The sequence below is a fragment of the Vombatus ursinus genome, unplaced genomic scaffold (assembly GCF_900497805.2).
Source record: "Vombatus ursinus unplaced genomic scaffold, bare-nosed wombat genome assembly UNPS02014924.1, whole genome shotgun sequence".
Lineage (NCBI taxonomy): Eukaryota > Metazoa > Chordata > Mammalia > Diprotodontia > Vombatidae > Vombatus > Vombatus ursinus.
The window spans coordinates 3,672,976-3,690,269 of record NW_020954702.1 but is presented as its reverse complement, the minus strand read 5'-3'; the positions used below and the strand labels follow the sequence as shown (position 1 = coordinate 3,690,269).

At 33.6% G+C, this 17,294-nt stretch overlaps 1 protein-coding gene across 1 annotated transcript in view; it reads right to left on the bottom strand.

The window, feature by feature from the left end:
* The window catches only part of DSCAM (DS cell adhesion molecule), a 778,395-nt gene that overhangs the window by 471,959 nt on the left and 289,142 nt on the right, over positions 1-17,294 (bottom strand). Inside the window, exons 5-8 of the mRNA XM_027843631.1 lie at positions 12,365-12,643; positions 9,445-9,720; positions 8,296-8,592; positions 7,194-7,469 (exon numbers count right to left, since the gene is read on the bottom strand). Of these exons, the coding sequence (XP_027699432.1) occupies positions 7,194-7,469; positions 8,296-8,592; positions 9,445-9,720; positions 12,365-12,643 (1,128 nt within the window). The remainder of the gene's footprint in view (positions 1-7,193; positions 7,470-8,295; positions 8,593-9,444; positions 9,721-12,364; positions 12,644-17,294) is intronic.

The window sequence follows — 17,294 nt, the reverse complement described above, 5'->3', positions numbered from 1 at the left end:
TCTTTCTTTCTTTCTTTCTTTCTTTCTTTCTTTCTTTCTTTCTTTCTCATGGGCAATGTGGAAATTTGTTTTGCATAAGTATACATATTTGTGATGGGTTTTATTTTTCTTTCCATTCCAATAGGTCGGGGAATGGGAAAGAGGAGGGACAAAATTTTGATCTGAAAATAAAATCGAATTAAAAAACAAAAAAGTCTCTTACAAAGTACAAAATTCATTCTGCTAACAAAAATTCTATGCAGTATAGTCAAAGGAAGATTTTTTTTAAAAAAATCATTAAAAAGTCTTTCTATAGCCAAATGCAAGAATCATAGTAATGAGGAAACACCACAAGCTTTTCCAATTAATATGGAGTCAGAATGGCTCCTCTTAATGTGACTATTTAATATCAGTCAAGCAATGCTAGCAATGACAATAACAAGACCAAGAAATTAAAGGTTTAATCAAAGGCAATGTGGAGATAAAACTATCCTTATTTGCAGATGATGTGGTTGTTTACTTAGAAAATTCTGTGGAATGAGCAAAGAAATGAATTGAGGCAATTAGTAGCTTTAGCAAAATTGCAGACAACAAAATAATAAAAATTAACAGCAGTTCAATATAATAATAATGAATTCTAAGAGGTAACAATGGAAAGAGAAATCTTTTTCAAAATAGTTACAACAAGGATCAAGCCACCAACACATACAAAATACTTCTTTATATTCAATAGAAAAAATGTTCCTTAATAAAAACAAACAAATAAATTATTGGAGGAATGCTCAGCACTCATGGCTGGATGATGCCTATATGATAAAAATGAAAAGACTAACAAAGTTAATTTACTGTTGTAATAAGATTGCAAACAAACTACCAAAGGAATACTATGAAGAACTTGATCTTTGTAGCAAGGGAAGGCTCAATGGATGAGAGAACTGAGGTGGGAATCTCTTCAGAAATGACTGATATAAAAACAAATGGCATCAATAAAATTTTTTTTAAAATAGTAAAAACAATGACTAAATGAATGTGCCTTGAAATCTTCTTAGCTCAATTACATTCAACAAGTATTTATTAAGTGTGTGCTCTGTACAAAATACTGCATAAAGAAAACATTATTGTAGAGGAGGGTGGAAAAAGGAGGTGAATGAACCACCATGAAGATAAAGGAAGGCTTCTTGAAGGACATAACATCTGAGATCTGACTTGGAAAGAAATTAAAGATTCTAAGGGTTGGAAATGAGCAAGAAGTGCATTTTAGGCACTAGTTGGGCATAGAGAAAAGAGACTAAATATATAGTTTGTTTCACAATATATAGGCCACTTTCAAAGAATTAGAAATTGAGAGAATGCCCATCAGTTGGGGAATGGCTGAACAAGTTGTGATATATGAATGCAATGGGATACTATTGTGCTATGAGAAATGATGAACAGGTTAACTTCAGAAAAACCTGGAAAGACTTGTATGGTCTGATGCTGAGTGAAGTGAGAACATTGTACACAATAACAGCCATGTTGTGCAATGAATAATATTGATAAACTTAACCCTTCTCTGCAATACAAGGATCTAAGACGCCTCCAAAGGCCTCGTGATGGAAAATGCTATCCACAAAGAAGAAAGAACTATGGAGTTTGAATGCAGATCGAAGCATACTATTGGCTATTTTTTTTCTTCTGTTGTGTTTTGTTTCCTCTTTCTGGTAGTTCCTCCTACTGGTTCTAATTCTTACTTACAACATCACTAATGTGAAAATATGTTTAATAGGAATGTATATGTATAGCCTATATCACATTGTATGCCATCTTGGGGAGGGAGGTAGGAAGGGAGGGGGAGAAAAATTTAAAACTCAAAAGCTTATGGAAGTGATTGTTGATAATTCAAAATAAAGTTATATACATATATATATATATATATGCCACTTTGACTGGAAGGTAGATTAGTTTGAAACAAGTCTGATAATTTAGGTTGGACTCAGATCAGGAAGGGCTTTAAATGCCAAACAGGGGAATTTGTATTTTGTTTAAATTAGTATTTAAACAAATACTATTCTTGTTGTTTTTCCAGTTAATAAATGTCTTCTTGGAGGTAAATTTTCTTGTGATACATGAACAAATATCTGGTGCCAAGACCTAGTGTAGCCCAGGGCAAAGACTTAAGATAGCACACTCAGAAACAGAAATTCTAAAACCTCAAACAAAATTATGGTGTCATTTATCTAAGATTTCAGACACAATACCTGGTATTTTAAAATCCGGGGACTCAGATATAGAACTGAGTACATGACACATGAGATAGCTTCTGGTTGTACCTACTATCTTCAAATATAGGCACAGCTATGGTGCAATGCATGAAGTTCAGTCTAGTCCCTGGAACTCAGATCCTGGACACAAATTTCCCACCATCTTATATCCTTAGTACCCCAGTGTTTGGAGTACACACACCTCTAACAATTTCACATTCCACCATCATAGGACCCTGGGAGGCAGATGTCCCAATCAATTCAACTTTCCCAATGCTGGAGCTTTCAAATTCACAGGTCCTACTCACCCAATTACAGTGATTCAGTTACAGTCTCTCAAGGTTGAAAAAAAGTCCCTTTACTACTTCTCTCTGTATTCTCATTCCCATCCAGACAAACTCAATTCCACTCCAGTCCCTTTCCTCCTCTGCTTTTCTTTTTCATTGTCTATTGCGCCTTCTACATCCTCCACTATGTTGAAATAATACTCTTTTGATCTTAAATCCCTTCTTTTGAGATTTTCTATACTATTGCACTAATTAAAAATTGACTTTCTCTCCAGAAGGTACTGTATCATTAGCCATCATCTATAATTCTGATTACATCTACTTTTATCAGTCCCAAAATGCCAGACTAGGAAAAGGAGGAGGTATACTCCTTTGTCTTCACTGCCACTTCTAAATCTACCTTCTGCAACCATCATTTAGCAACTTCTCTTTTTTAAGTTAATTCATCTCTCTATATTACCTATCCAGAATTTTCTTGTATGATCTGACCTCCAAGTCAATCCTCCTTTCAGTCAATACTTGACTCACAGCCTTCCTCTTCTCCTCAACATCTGCCTTCATATGTAGGGAATTAAACATACACATTTAAATCTCCTCAAACCCTTTCAGCTAGGTTCAAATCTTTTCAGCTTCAGTGCATGCCCTATAGCTTAACTCTCCATCAGACACCCAAAAGAAGATCTAATACCTTAGATCTAATGATTATCCACATTTGTGTTACAGGCATAGTCATAAATTCTTATAGGCTTTCTTTTTTTTCTGTCTTTCCCTGTGCATAACTTCGATAGTTCTTTCATTCTTCCTTATTCTTCCATTCCATCATTCTTTCTCTGGTCTTACTTTTTTCCCTTCATTGTTTTGGTGTTATTAACCAATAAAACTAATCTTGCTTTCTACCCCTTGATTTCATTGTCCCATTTTTCATCAGTAATTCAAGTTCTACCAATATTCAATGTCAACTGAGTCTACAACAGGTAATCTAGACTACAAGTTATCTTACTGCTACATGGAGATTCATTTTAAAAATTAAGTTTTATTTTATTTTCAGATCTCTATTCTCTCTGTCCCACCTTTCCTTGAGCAAGAAAACAAAACCTCTTTTATGAACACATCTACTATAGCAATATAAATTCCTACATTGGTCATATCCAAAAATATATGTCTCAATCTGTATGCTGAGTGAATCATGTATCTGTCAGGATGTGGGTAGCATGTTTCATTTTGAGTCCTCTGAAATTCAAGATGGTAGGTCTTGTGGTTGGTTATTGTGTTGATTAGTCTTTCAAATTTGTCTATCTTTACAATATTGCTGTTATTTTACATATTGTTCTTCTGGTTCTGCTCAGTTGACTCTGCATCTGTTCATACATAATTCTTTCCAGATTTTTCTGAAATCATCCTCTTCATCATTTCTTATAGTTCAATAGTATCCCATCATATATATACATATGTAAATGAATATTGTGCATGTATATACATATATACACATATATTGATATGTATATATGAGTATGTATGTATGTGTGTATACAGGTATGTATATTGTTTATGTGTATATGTATGTATGTATGTATGTATGTATGTATGTATGTATTTACGTATCTTTCTATCTATTGCAGCCATTCCCAAATTGTTGATAGGCACTTTCTTAGTTTCTTGTTCTTTGCCACCACAAAAAGAATTGAAATAATTAATTTTTGTTTATATGACTCCCTTTCCTTTTTATTTTATCTCTTTGGGGGTATGGACATAATTGTGTCATAACTAGGTCAAAGGGTATGCATAGTTGAATAACTTTTGGAGTATGGTTCCAAATTGCTTTCTAAAATGGTGAAATCAGCACTCAGTTCCACCAAAGTCTGCATGGAAATCCTTAACTATCTATTCTATTTCCTTTAGCTACTATTCTAAAGGTCCTATCCTCAAGCTTACGAAACTACCTCTACCATCTTTTCTTTCAACAGAAATCTTCTCTTCCATTTTTTACTAAGAAAATTGAAATCACTCATGGTATCATAGATCTAGAGCTGAAAGGAACCACAGAGATCATCTAGCCTAACTCCCTAATTTTATAGATGAGCAAATTGAAACCCAGGGGGGATGAGCGTTCTGCCCAAGAAGGTATAAGTAGTTAAATTCCACAGAAAGTATTTGAACTTAGTAAATCTGACTTCAGAGGCAGTGCTTTTTGTGCTGAACCACACTGTCTCCTTCAGGAGCTCCTTCATTCCCCTTGCTCCATCACTCAAAATCTATTATTATATGTTCACTTATCCTATGTTCCTTTACTACAATCTCCAAACAAAGTGCCACCTCTTTTCACTCTATGAAAAAAAGATTCATAAGTTTACAAGCAAAATAAGAGGAAATGAGTGATATTAAAGCCATTTGTGTCAAAGCATCTTGTGTTCTAATATTTGGTGGGTAGGTTTTATGTTATTAATATTTGCATCTACTAGCACTCACAATCCAAGCTGATACTTCATTTTTCTTTAATACTTAAATATATTATTACAGGTTACCAGAAGACAACCAATCTTAACCTTATGAATTGAATTATATGAGACAAAAATTAGCCGGCATTTTCATAGGTGAGAATAGCTGTATCATTATTATCATATTATTATTATTAATGTTTACCCATCTGTGAAGGTGGACTTTGAATACTGTAATCAAGCCAACAAAAGAAAGACAAAACCCCAGGCATTAGATTATTTTCTAAAGGCTGGGATAGGTCTATATAAAACAGATTTTGCTGAATCAACTTTTTTATATTACATATTTTAACCTAATATACACATATACTTATGTATAAGAGAATCTTATTCATTCTATGTCTCTAATACATCTCAAAAGGCTTCTCCAAATTCCTACTGCTTCTATCCTAGATAATTGGTTCCAGTATTACTTCAGTCAAATTCATTTATCACACTTCTGCCAGATAAATCTTTTTTTGCAAATATATCTTGACATGTCACTCTCATGCACACTTTTAAAAACTTTTTATACAAACATTTTACTTTACAAACATCTCTTACTGTGTCACTCTCATATACGATTTTTTGTATCAGTTGACAATTATATCTGCCAACTAAATCCAAACTCTGTAGAGTGACTTTAAAGGATCTATACTATCTGATGGCATTCTATCCTTAACTGTTATTACATATTACTCTCCTTTGAGTGTTCAGTGTTTCAGCTGCTCTGGAATTCTCATTATTCTATTAACTCATCTCATATTCTTTGTCATTTGTAACTTTATCTACACCATTCCTTATATGTGAAATGCCTTCTCCTTGTCATCTTTACCTGCCCAAATTCTACCAGTTCTTTAAAATCTAGCTCAAATGTTATGTCCTAGATGAAAATTCTGACTCTCCCTGGGTGGATAGGATTTCTTTCTCTTCAAATCTCTCATTTTGTTTTGTTTGTAGTACCCATATTTATTTATCATAAGCTTCTTTTTATTATAGCATAGTTTTCCTATGTACCAAATCAGATTGGTTGATTCCAATATGGCAGATCCTGTTGACTTCTGATTATAACCTACTCACACCTCTCCATCTTAAACAATACACATTGGAATTTGTTTCTCTTTAGTTTTCCCTTAGACTTCTTCATAAATGACATGAGTCACAAAAACCCTCTTCTCCATAGCAGATGTTCTTCTAGAGTTGCCATGGTTGAAAAAATTTATAACCTTGTGGCCAACTCTCTGGTGATTTTTTTTCCAACTTACCTGTCTAGCCCTCAGATGAAATCAATATTGACAGGCACAATATCTTATTACAAGGTTTTTAGCTTAGTACTACATGCCAGAGCTTGTACTTTACTGGCATATCCCTTGAATGGCAAAGTTACTGAAGTAGTAATTCTAATTAATTACTTCCATAACTTAAAATTGATAATTTTATGCTAAGTTTAGAAACATAGTCAGGAAAACTTGGTTAATCATTGTTCTACACTAACTAGATGTGTGACTTTGGAGGTGTCTGTGAATTGTTAAGTGTTGCAAGGTCACTACTTTTGGATTTAAAGCACCTGTGTTCAAATTCCAGTCTCGTAACTTTGTACTTATGTAACATTGAGCATGTCACTTAATCTCTCAAAGTCTCAGTTTCTTCATCTACAAAATTAGGGAGTTGGTTAGATGGTCTTTAAAGTGCCCCCCTTTTTTGGGGGCAGGGCTAGAAACCAGATCTAAATCTATGAATCTAGGAAGAACACATAATTCCTTCAGAAGTTAATGAATCCCAGAGTCTACAAATACAAGCATAGATGTTTGCCTTTTTTGGGTTCAGAGTTTTTTACAATGCCTAAAGAAACTATAATAACATTTTTAAAGGACCTGACCAACAACAAAACAAGCCATTCTATGGGGGCTGTTTTTGTTTAAAAATGATACTCAAAGACATTCCCTTATGAAAAATTAAGGCCCAACTACCATTATGAAGAATAACCTCTGTGTAGATGCAGCTTTATTTAAAATCAGAAGAAAACTATAGAGAACACTGTAATTTTGTTAGCCTTGGTCTTTGAAACTATCATCTTTAAATAGTATGGATTTTTATGTGTTATTCCATTACTAATGTTTAGGAATGTTTATGAATATCTGACATATTCAGTAATCTCTGTATGTGAGTAGAAGTAAAACTTTGGTTTATATAATTTTCAATATTTTTATTACCTTTCACAGTCACATGCACACTCTGGCTTGTGGAGAGTTGAGGTTGAACCAGCACATTGCAAGTATATTCACCCTCATCAACTTCTTTTTGTACATCTGAGAGTTTCAAAGTCCCATTGTTCTCAAAAGCCACTTGACGGTGGTTAAAAGGAAGTAGGTTGGAATTCTTATACCATTTGATGGAATAATATGGATAACCAATCACACGGCAGTGAATGTATGTATCCCATCCTGCAATTGCAGTGATGTTTTTCATTGGCCGAATACTCGCAGGCCCTAGAGAAATATAAAGAAACTCTTCAAAATAATTTAAGGGTACACACCATGAGGAAAAACAGACATTCTTTCCTTGGCTTGTAAATATGAATAAATTCAATCTATAGACTTTACTAATCTTTTAACCTCAGTTTTCTGTATTCTCTGTTAGGGAGATAGTTGTGAATCCCAGCTCTAACATTTAAAAATTAATTATAGCAACATTAATTATGTTATTCCCAACTTTTTTTAAATACCAGATTTTTAAAATTGTAAATGAGAGGGAAAATTAATTTAACCAACAAAACTAAACTGTGCTATACTGAGCAATAAGTTGTATATGAAGAAATCAATATGATTTATCAATTATTTAACACTGTATATAAAGTATTGTGTAGATGTATATTATGCCATGTAGGGCTATAGATGCAAGTTAAGATGCCATGTACATGAAGAATCACTATGAAAGTAGGAAACTAAATATGAGGAAGGAAGTAAGAAACATGAATAGCAGAAATTTAAAAGTCAGAAAAAAAAAGATTAAAAGGGCAGGATTAAGAGGGAAAGATACAAAAATCTGACAAAAGAATAAAAATGTCATTTCTAAAATGAACATATTCGATGCATTCCCATAGTCAGAAGAAAAGGAGAATAACTGAGAAGAGCAAAAGACAGTTCAATTTCATATTTCCAGACTTAGCTTATTGCATACAGAAGTCTTTTTTCCCCATTATAAGGAGGTGTGTGTCCATGTGCATGTGCATGGGCACATGTGTGTGTGCATGTGCATGTGTGTATGCGTGTGTATGTGTGTGTGTGTGTTTTGAGGAGCTGATTTGACAAGCACCTCTTACGTTTATTCGAGCCTGGTATAGGACGACTCCTGCAGAGTTGTTGGCAGTGCAGCGATAGACTCCACCATCCCGAACCTGAGTGTTAGAAATATTCAGGTAGCTGACCACATTGCCCTCAGAAGTGATAATCTGGCTGACACGATGACTGCCACCCTTAAGTATTGGGTCATCATCTAGAGTCCATGTAATTGTGGGCAGTGGGGTCCCTTTCACATTGCACATAAGGGAAACAGGTTCTCCTGGACTCACCACTTTCTCACTAAAAGCAGAAATAATTTTGGGAGTTCCATCTGTAGGGAGAAAAAGAATTATGGAAGGAAGGAGCAACATTTAAAATTTTAAAGACATTTGTGAATTCATTAAAGGATAACGTCAAAGCAATGAAATTATGTTAATATGTTTTAAGAAATTCCATTGTTTACTATAATACATATTTTATTTTCATATGTAGGCTGAGTTCTATTAACATTCATGGTGTATAAAATATAATGCATAATAGTAGTGCATGTCATCCTAATGGATAATTATCATATCTCACTAATAGGTTACCTATGGCAACTGCTTTTTTAAGAAACTGATATAATTGATAATCTTGAAGATTGAATAATTATAAATCATTTGTCAACTGTATCTCACATAGTTAAAACTTAACAGAAAGTCAGCTACCACAGACTTCATCAGATGAAGCTTGGAGGTAAACAGTACTTTCTCAGCCATGTGAACACTAATTTTGTGATTATAATTGCACAAATGGCATGTGAAATGTCTCAATAACTTGTTCTATGGTATTCTGGACTTAACAGATTAGCAAAGAGCTGGTTAGACTGCAAAATTTAAGGTTTGGGGCACATTTTAAGCTCATTAAGTATCTTCATAAAAGTGAATAGATATCATACCTACTACTTCTATTAAATGCTTCTTTCTGCCTTGATGCATAATTCTATTCATATTACCAACTTCAGCAGAAAGTAGAATAAATACATTGCTTGGGCTAGGTGAAAAGAAGACTTAGAATTTAATATTATAGTACCAATAATAATATAACAATAAAAATATTATAGAATATGTCTTGGGTTTCTTTTTTGTATTATCAGATCATCAGAATGTATTTTTACCATAGTCTAAAAAGCTGGAAAACTGACCTTCAAGCATTACTTGAACATAGTCTTGAGCAGACATTTTGTCCTTTCGAACAAAGCACTGGTATGCACCACCATCACTTTTAACCATGTGATCCATTATAAGTTTTTCATGGTTGATCCCTGTAATCCGCACATTCTTCCCAGGTTTGAGGATTTCCCCATTTCGGTACCAGGAGAGTTCCTGATCCTCAGTTCCAGTAACACTACATGACAACGAAACTTGACTACCCACACTGCTCTTAACTTTCCTTGGGCTTATTGTGGCTTTTAGTGGCTCTAAAGATTTTGAAAAAAAAGGAAGACAAGAGGAGAGAAGAAGCATTCAACTAAACATTATTTCTACAGATTTTTCAGTAATCATATCCATAGTCCATTCAGAAAAGCATCAAAAACTTTGGTTAATAGATTCAAATGATATCATGATCAGTACCTTTTAATAAAATGTTGTATATAAAAATATTCTTCTTAATCTTTATTCTCCCTCTCCATGGTACCTCACAAAGTTATCAAATTTAAGATGGGTCATGGCTTAATTTATTTCTATCTAATAGGTAAGATGCTGCTGCCAAGCCACTATCCATAAAAAAATGTATTCAGAGTTGATTTTGCAATGATGCTGACGGATTTGGGTTGGGTCATCCACAAATCCATAAACAAATAGCTATTTTGTTTTGTTTTCCCCCTGAGGTCAATGGCATACAACTATGCAAAAGAAATACCCAAGATCCCAAATACAAATGACAGCCATAGGACACATTTTTTCTTAGTCCAAAACTATCTGACCTGGACATGGATAGACTGCAACCTGGTTCTCCTCAGCATTAAGCATGCCCTGATTTACTGAATCAAGATATTTACCTAATGTACTTCTAGAAAGTTTGAAATAATTTAAAGGTATTAATGCAAGATACCAAAGTAAATATCTGTGTTTTTATGTGTACTAAATCTTAATGGTTTAGGAGATACATTAATGGGATATCAGCAAACAAAAGGGACTTTCTGAACATACTGTCTTAGAATACTTGATATACCTTTTGACATCAACATTTTCCCTTCCAGGATATTGAGAATTGAAGGAAAAATGTTTGAAATGAACAGTTCTGCAGAATTAGTTCCATTCTTAGCAAATGGTAGTTTATATAAGAGGTAACATGGTCAGTTTTCTTCATAGCATCATCAAACAATTAAAAATTAATAACTGATATTTTTTAAAATGACATACCCAGAAAAAGAAATCTTTCTACTTCTTCAGTCTACCAAATAATTTACAGTGTGAGTTAAATAAAGATTTATGCTATGCCATACTGTCTGGACCACAGTCAAGAATGAGGTTTGCATAATAGAACGGGTTCAAAAGATGTAGCTATCTATAAATAGAAAGTATTAATTTAGATATGGAAGAACAACCTTGATTCAGCAGTGAATGCTATCAATTGTGCATTAGGATAGCCAGTACCAGCAAAAGGAATTTTTGGAATCAAATATACAGTAAAATAATATTCACTTTGAGCAATTGTTGCTTTTGAATTGGAACAAATGATGTTTTTAAAATTTTCAATCATTATAAAAATTACTCAGAAGGTTTGTGTGATTTACTTGTTATTCTTTTCCTATGTGTCTGGGGAAAAAGTTTACTAAAGCAAAATGTATATTCCCTTTGATGTACTTATCTCATAGGTTGATTATCAGGGTGAATTAAATACAGAGGTTTGAACTTTTAGAAGAAAAGGTCCTTTATAAACAAAATATTGTAAGAAATCGTTTTGGACAGGGAAAATAATAAAAAAGCCTAGAGAATTTACTCTAGTTCTTATGTTAAGAAAGCTAACACTTGGACAGCTCTTTGACCTCTCTGAGAGAGATAGACTTTTATCAGTCTCAGTTTCATCATCTTTAAAATATGGATCAAAATATAACCTATCTCAGAGAGTTATTATGAGGATCAAATAAGATAAGATGTCTAAAGTACTGTGCAAACTTTGAAGTGCTATGTAACTATTAGTTATTATTATAGAATGAAAAGATATGAGAACAAGACAATATTATAGCATTCCATTTGGTTTTGCTTTGTGACACTAATGATTAAGACATAGACGGGCTATTAATACCCACTTAGATAAAGATTTGTATACAATTCAGAGAAAATTCTAGAAATATGATGAACTTGCCAAGGAAACCAAGTCCCATTGAAAATTCTCAAGAATCTTTAGATTACTTCCAGGCAGTTCATTCATGGATAGCACTTTTTGTAATTGTATGTCAATTTCACTTCATGCAGAGAAAGGGACAATGTGAAAAAAAGTGAGAGTATTTTAATACTAAGAATTTTTACCACTAGAAAGTTTATAAATTGGAACTGTTCTGAGGAGATTTTTAATGACAGCTTACTTTATGAAAAATGAAAAACCTTACTTTATAACAGTAACAAGTTTTAATCATGTTGATTGCAACCATTTTATTTTTATGAGAAGAATCATCATGAATTTAATAAACATATTATTGGCTGTTGCTCTAGGCAATAAATTCCATATTCAATTTTAATAAAGGGATAGGCCACAAGCACTCAAGAACATAATTCAAAATATGCTGCGATTATTTTTGCTCAGACTTTTCAAAGATACTTTTATTTTATCCACAAGGTTTTTGTAAATGTATAAAAATTGCCCCACATGGTAGTTTTGACTTATTTTAAGATCCAGGATAGCATATCATAATTGATTTGTATGTGTAAGTTAGATTTTCACCAAGGCATTTTTCCCTGGGAAGGAAGAACTCTTCCGTATTAAGTAGTTCACTCACCCAGAAACCAAAAATCCATAAAAAAATTGGCTCAATACAAAGGTTACTTTTTCTTCTAACAATCTCTTTTTCTCAAGTTAAATGCATTGTTGATGCAGAGACAAACTGGAGTCCTACTTACGTTTTACATAAAGGTGACCTATCACTTTTGCAGTTCCATATCTGTTTGACACTTCACAAACATAGCTGCCAGAGTCTGAAGGACGAGAGTTCTCAATCAGCAACCCTGTCACTGTCTTCTGAAACCTTCCTACAACCTCTAGTGGCATATTATCCTTCAGCCAATGGTAATTTGGCTCTGGGTGCCCAAATGCTTTACAGGGTAGCTCCACACGCTGCCCTGCCATGGCTTTTCGATGGTCAAATCCATCAAGAATAGATGGAGCTGAGTTTGCTGGATCTATAAAGTGAATAATAGTTTTCAGATTTAGCAAATAAAGAGAATGACATTTTTCTGACCTACATAACAAACATACTCTTTTTCAAATAGTATTAGAAGGCATCATATGTTACAAGACTTAAGACCCATAATATCAGTTGGTGGCATGGAATTTGTGACAACATTTTCCATATTGAGTTACTTTTGCAATAGTTCTGATTTAGACTGAATAGTTCACTATATCAAGTTAAATTTCCTGTTCTACACAATGCTTTTTCTGGCCAAGAAATAGAGCATGCACTATATTAGTGCAGAAGTTCAATATTGTGGCCAATATCTTTCAAGGCTGTCTTGAGTAACTGATATCCCTAATGGCATGAATCCTGGCTTGTAAGGCAAAATTCTAATAGATTTTTTTCTGAAAGTCAAAAATAAACCCAAATTACTTTTTCTTTGCCTAAAATCTGACTAATTTAAGGAACTAATTCATGGAATTCTAATTACAGGGAATTAAGGAAAGATTTTGGCTTTGTTAAAAAAGTACCATGTGAAGATTTTCTTTTTCTTTATCTTATTACTGCTTTTGACAAAATAAAAATCAAAGGATGCTATATCAGTTCTCCTGTAAAATGTAAGACATTTTGAAAGACCACTATAAAATATTCTGATTACTATCAGTTGCTAGGTGCTCTCAACAATGCAATGCACTATCTAAGCCCTAGAGATACAAAACTAGGGAACATGGTGCCTATCTTTGCTATAAAACAAAATACAAAGTTGTTAAGTGAATAAGAACAGAATAAAGTGCTGTGAATTTTGATATGATAGAGGTGACTTTTGGAGCATTCCACATGTAAGAAAATGGCATGAATAAAGGCACAAGGGTGGGAAAACTCATGATACAATCAGGGAACAGTGAAGGATCTAGTATGGTTGGAATATAGTGTTTGTGAGGAGAAATAGTATGAGGTATTAGTGGAAAGATAGATTTGATCTAAGATGTTGAGAGACTTGCCTGTCCTCAAAAAGAATTTATGAAGATAGACTGGGAAACTGATGTTTCATAAATAGTTATCAATTTAAAGGGTTTACTGAAAAGCTGAGAAGGCACTGAACTGGTTTAACAATTATGATACTACTACTATTACTACTATTATTTCTAGTACTATTACTAAATGATAAAAGCTAACATTTATATGGTACCTGCCATGTGCCAAGCATTGTGCCAAATGCCTTACAATTATGATTATCATTTGATCCTCACAGTAACCCTGAGATGTAGGCACTTGTATTGTCCCAATTTTACAGATAAGGAAATTGAGACAAATAGAAGCTTAAGTGACTTGTCCAGGGTCACACAGTAAGTATCTGAGGCAGGAATTCAAATTCAGATCTTTTCAGATCTTTTTTCAGATCTTTTTTTTTTTTTATTCCAAGCCTGTCTATTTCCTACTGTGCCATTTACTTGACTAATTTTAATTTCACTGTGTTTTCAAAGTCAATACTGGGAATTAACAAGTTGCCCTTTCCAGCATGTGGTACTTCTTCCTAAACAACAAGGGCAGGGAAAAATTAAAGCACTTACTGTACTAATGGAATACCTCTGTATCTAGTAGAGCTCATTAACAAACAAAATCTATACCTGCTCAAACATAAGGGTTCATACTGCTTCTGACAAGGTTGACTCTGAAATTCTAAAACCGTACTTGAGTATTATCAATGGAAATTAGCCACTGGGATAGCCTCTTTCTACAGTGCTATCCTGGTATATAGTTGTAGAATAAATAACTAACAACTATGACATTCATTATATGCATTTAAAATTTAGGTATTGAAAAAAAAACCATGACCATATAAAAAATTCTAAGCCTGACCTATTTTTTTTTTTTTGCTTATTTTTTGGAGGGTCTAGGCAATGGGGTTAAGTGACTTGCCCAGGGTCACATATTTAGTGAGTGTTTTGTGTCTGAGGCTGGATTTGCACTCAGGTCTTCCTGAATCCAGGTCCAGTGCTCTGTCTGATGCACCACCTGGCTGCCCCCTAAGCCTCATCTTTAAGACACAATCAGAGTCAAATGTTCTAGTTTTATTTCAAGGTGCTACTGCTCATGTATTAAAGTTCTAGATAGATTGAATTGCTCATGTCCCCCAGTCTTTTCAAATTCTCTACCAACTTCACGTGTTTGCCCACACTATCTCTCAAGTCTGAAACATGCTACTTTTTCATTGCTGTCTGTTGACATCTTTCTCTTCCTCTAAAGCATAGTTCAGGTCCCATCTCCTCCATAAAGTCATTCTTGATCTTCTTATATAAAAGTGATTTCTCCTTCCTAAAAGTTTCTAAAAGCCACCTGAAATTATTTTTGTCCTTCATTAAATCACAGAATTTCACAGTTGGAAGAGACATTACAGCCTCTCTAGTTTAATCCAAAACTGAACAACAGTCTCTTCAATAATATATGATAACAATAGATCATTCCAGTGTTCTTGAAGACTTTCAGTCAGAGATTACATATTAAAATCTTCATAGGAATTTTGTCTTAAAAAGATCTTATTGCTAAGATGTATAGGGAACTGTTGCAAATTCATCAAAAAAAAAAAGACATTCCTACATTGATAAATGTCCAAAGAATATGAACAGCCATTTTTTAGAGAAATACAAGCCAATAGTAGCCAGATAAAAATGCTCTAAATCACTAATAATTAGAAAAATGTGAATTAAAACCACTCTGAGATTCTACCTCACTCTCATCAAATTGATAATAAGGACAAAAAGTGACAAATGCTGGACAAAATATAGGGAAAACAGGAACATTAATGTAGTACATGAAAACTGTGAATTGGTCCAGCCATTGTCCAAAACAATTTGGAACTATGACCAAAAAGTTATTAAAGTGTGCATACTCCTAAATTCCAGGCCCATACTACTACTAGGTATATACCCCAAAGAAATAAAAGAGGGAAAGGAGCCATATGTATAAAAATATTTAGAGCAGTTCTTTTTGTGGCGTCAAAGAATTAGAAACTGGGCAGAGTGCCCATCATTTCACAAGTGGCTCTGGTATAAAATGTGATGGAATACTAGTGTGCGGTAAGAAATGATAAAGGAAATGCTTTCAGAAAAACTTAGGAAAACTTCCATGAACTGATGCACAGAAGGCAGGAGAACAATTTATATAAAAATAAGAACATTATAAAAAAACAAACAACTTTGAAAGACCTAAGAACTCTGATCAATGCAATTGTTTTGCTTGACTGTACATATTTGCTACAAGATCTCTGCTTTCTTTTTCAATCTGGCTTGAGAGAAATGGAAAGAAGACAAGATATATGTTGGTAAATTGAAAAAATAAAATTTAATTTTGAAAAAGAGTGAGCACACTTCCAAGGTAATTCCTTTCATTTTTGATAGCTCTAATTGTTAGGGAGCCTTTTTATGTACCAAATTTGTTTCCTTGCAACTAATAAGGGAACTGATGGCAAAATTCTGGACTTAGAGTCAGGATGAACTGAGGTCAAATCTGGCCTCAGACACTTACTAGCTATGTGATCCTGAGAAAGTCATTTGACTTTTATTTGCCTCAGTTTAATCAACTGTAGGGTAGAGAAAATAATAGCATCTATCTCTCAGGGTTGTTATGAGGATCAAATGAGGTGATATTTGTAAAAAGTGCAGAACAGAGTGCCTGGCAAATAGAGCACTGGATACTGAAAAAAATGTTTATTCTCTTTCCCCTCCCACACCACAAAATTTCACCTGGTTCTGGGCCAAGCACAAGAAGTTGAATCACTCATACAGAAATATTTTGGATACTTGAAGGCAGATAGCATATGTCCCCCATTTTCCTGGCTAAATATTCCCAGTTCCTTTACTTGATGCTTACATGACCGAAACTCAAGAACACTCTCTGTACTGGTTATCCTCTTCTGTACATTCTTCAGTGTATCAATATACTTTCTAGAATGTGGCACATAGAAGTGAACACAATAATCCAAATATGGTACAATCAGGACAAATGAGAATATTGTTCTTTATTATTATAGTAGAACTACTTCCCTAGTCTTTAAAACTGTTCCTTTCTTAATGCAACTTAATACTGCATTAATTTTCTTGGTTTTCATATTCTCTGCTCACTAATGTTGAACTTGTAATCTACCCAAAAGTAATGTCTTATTCAGAAAAACTGCTGCTTAGCCTATACTTCACCAATCTTGTTCTTGTGAAATTTTTTTTTATCCTAAGTATATGATTTTACATGGTAGGGAAAGAATAAGACTGATTCCATCTAGAAGAAGCTTAGACAATTAAAGCCAATATGAAAGCACATTATTATGAAGTCACAAGGATGCTTATGAGGCAAATGGAGAATTTAAATATAGATATGGCAGTTTGAGAGTGTAAACATGGAAATATCAAGATGTTATAACATTCTTTAAATTTTGTTTTCATTGCATTTGCCATTCCTCCTCATAAATCTATTCCATATAAAACTAGAGAAATGATCAGAGTAATCTGATGTTATTTCCCTTTGTTTAAAAAAGTAATATCTCCTATATTATGTGACTTTTACTCAACTTGATGATGATTAGTTTAAAATTTTTGAGTTTCAAAAGAGATATTCTCTCTAAGTACTACAGGAGGATCAGGATCTGATCAAGTGACAATTTCTTC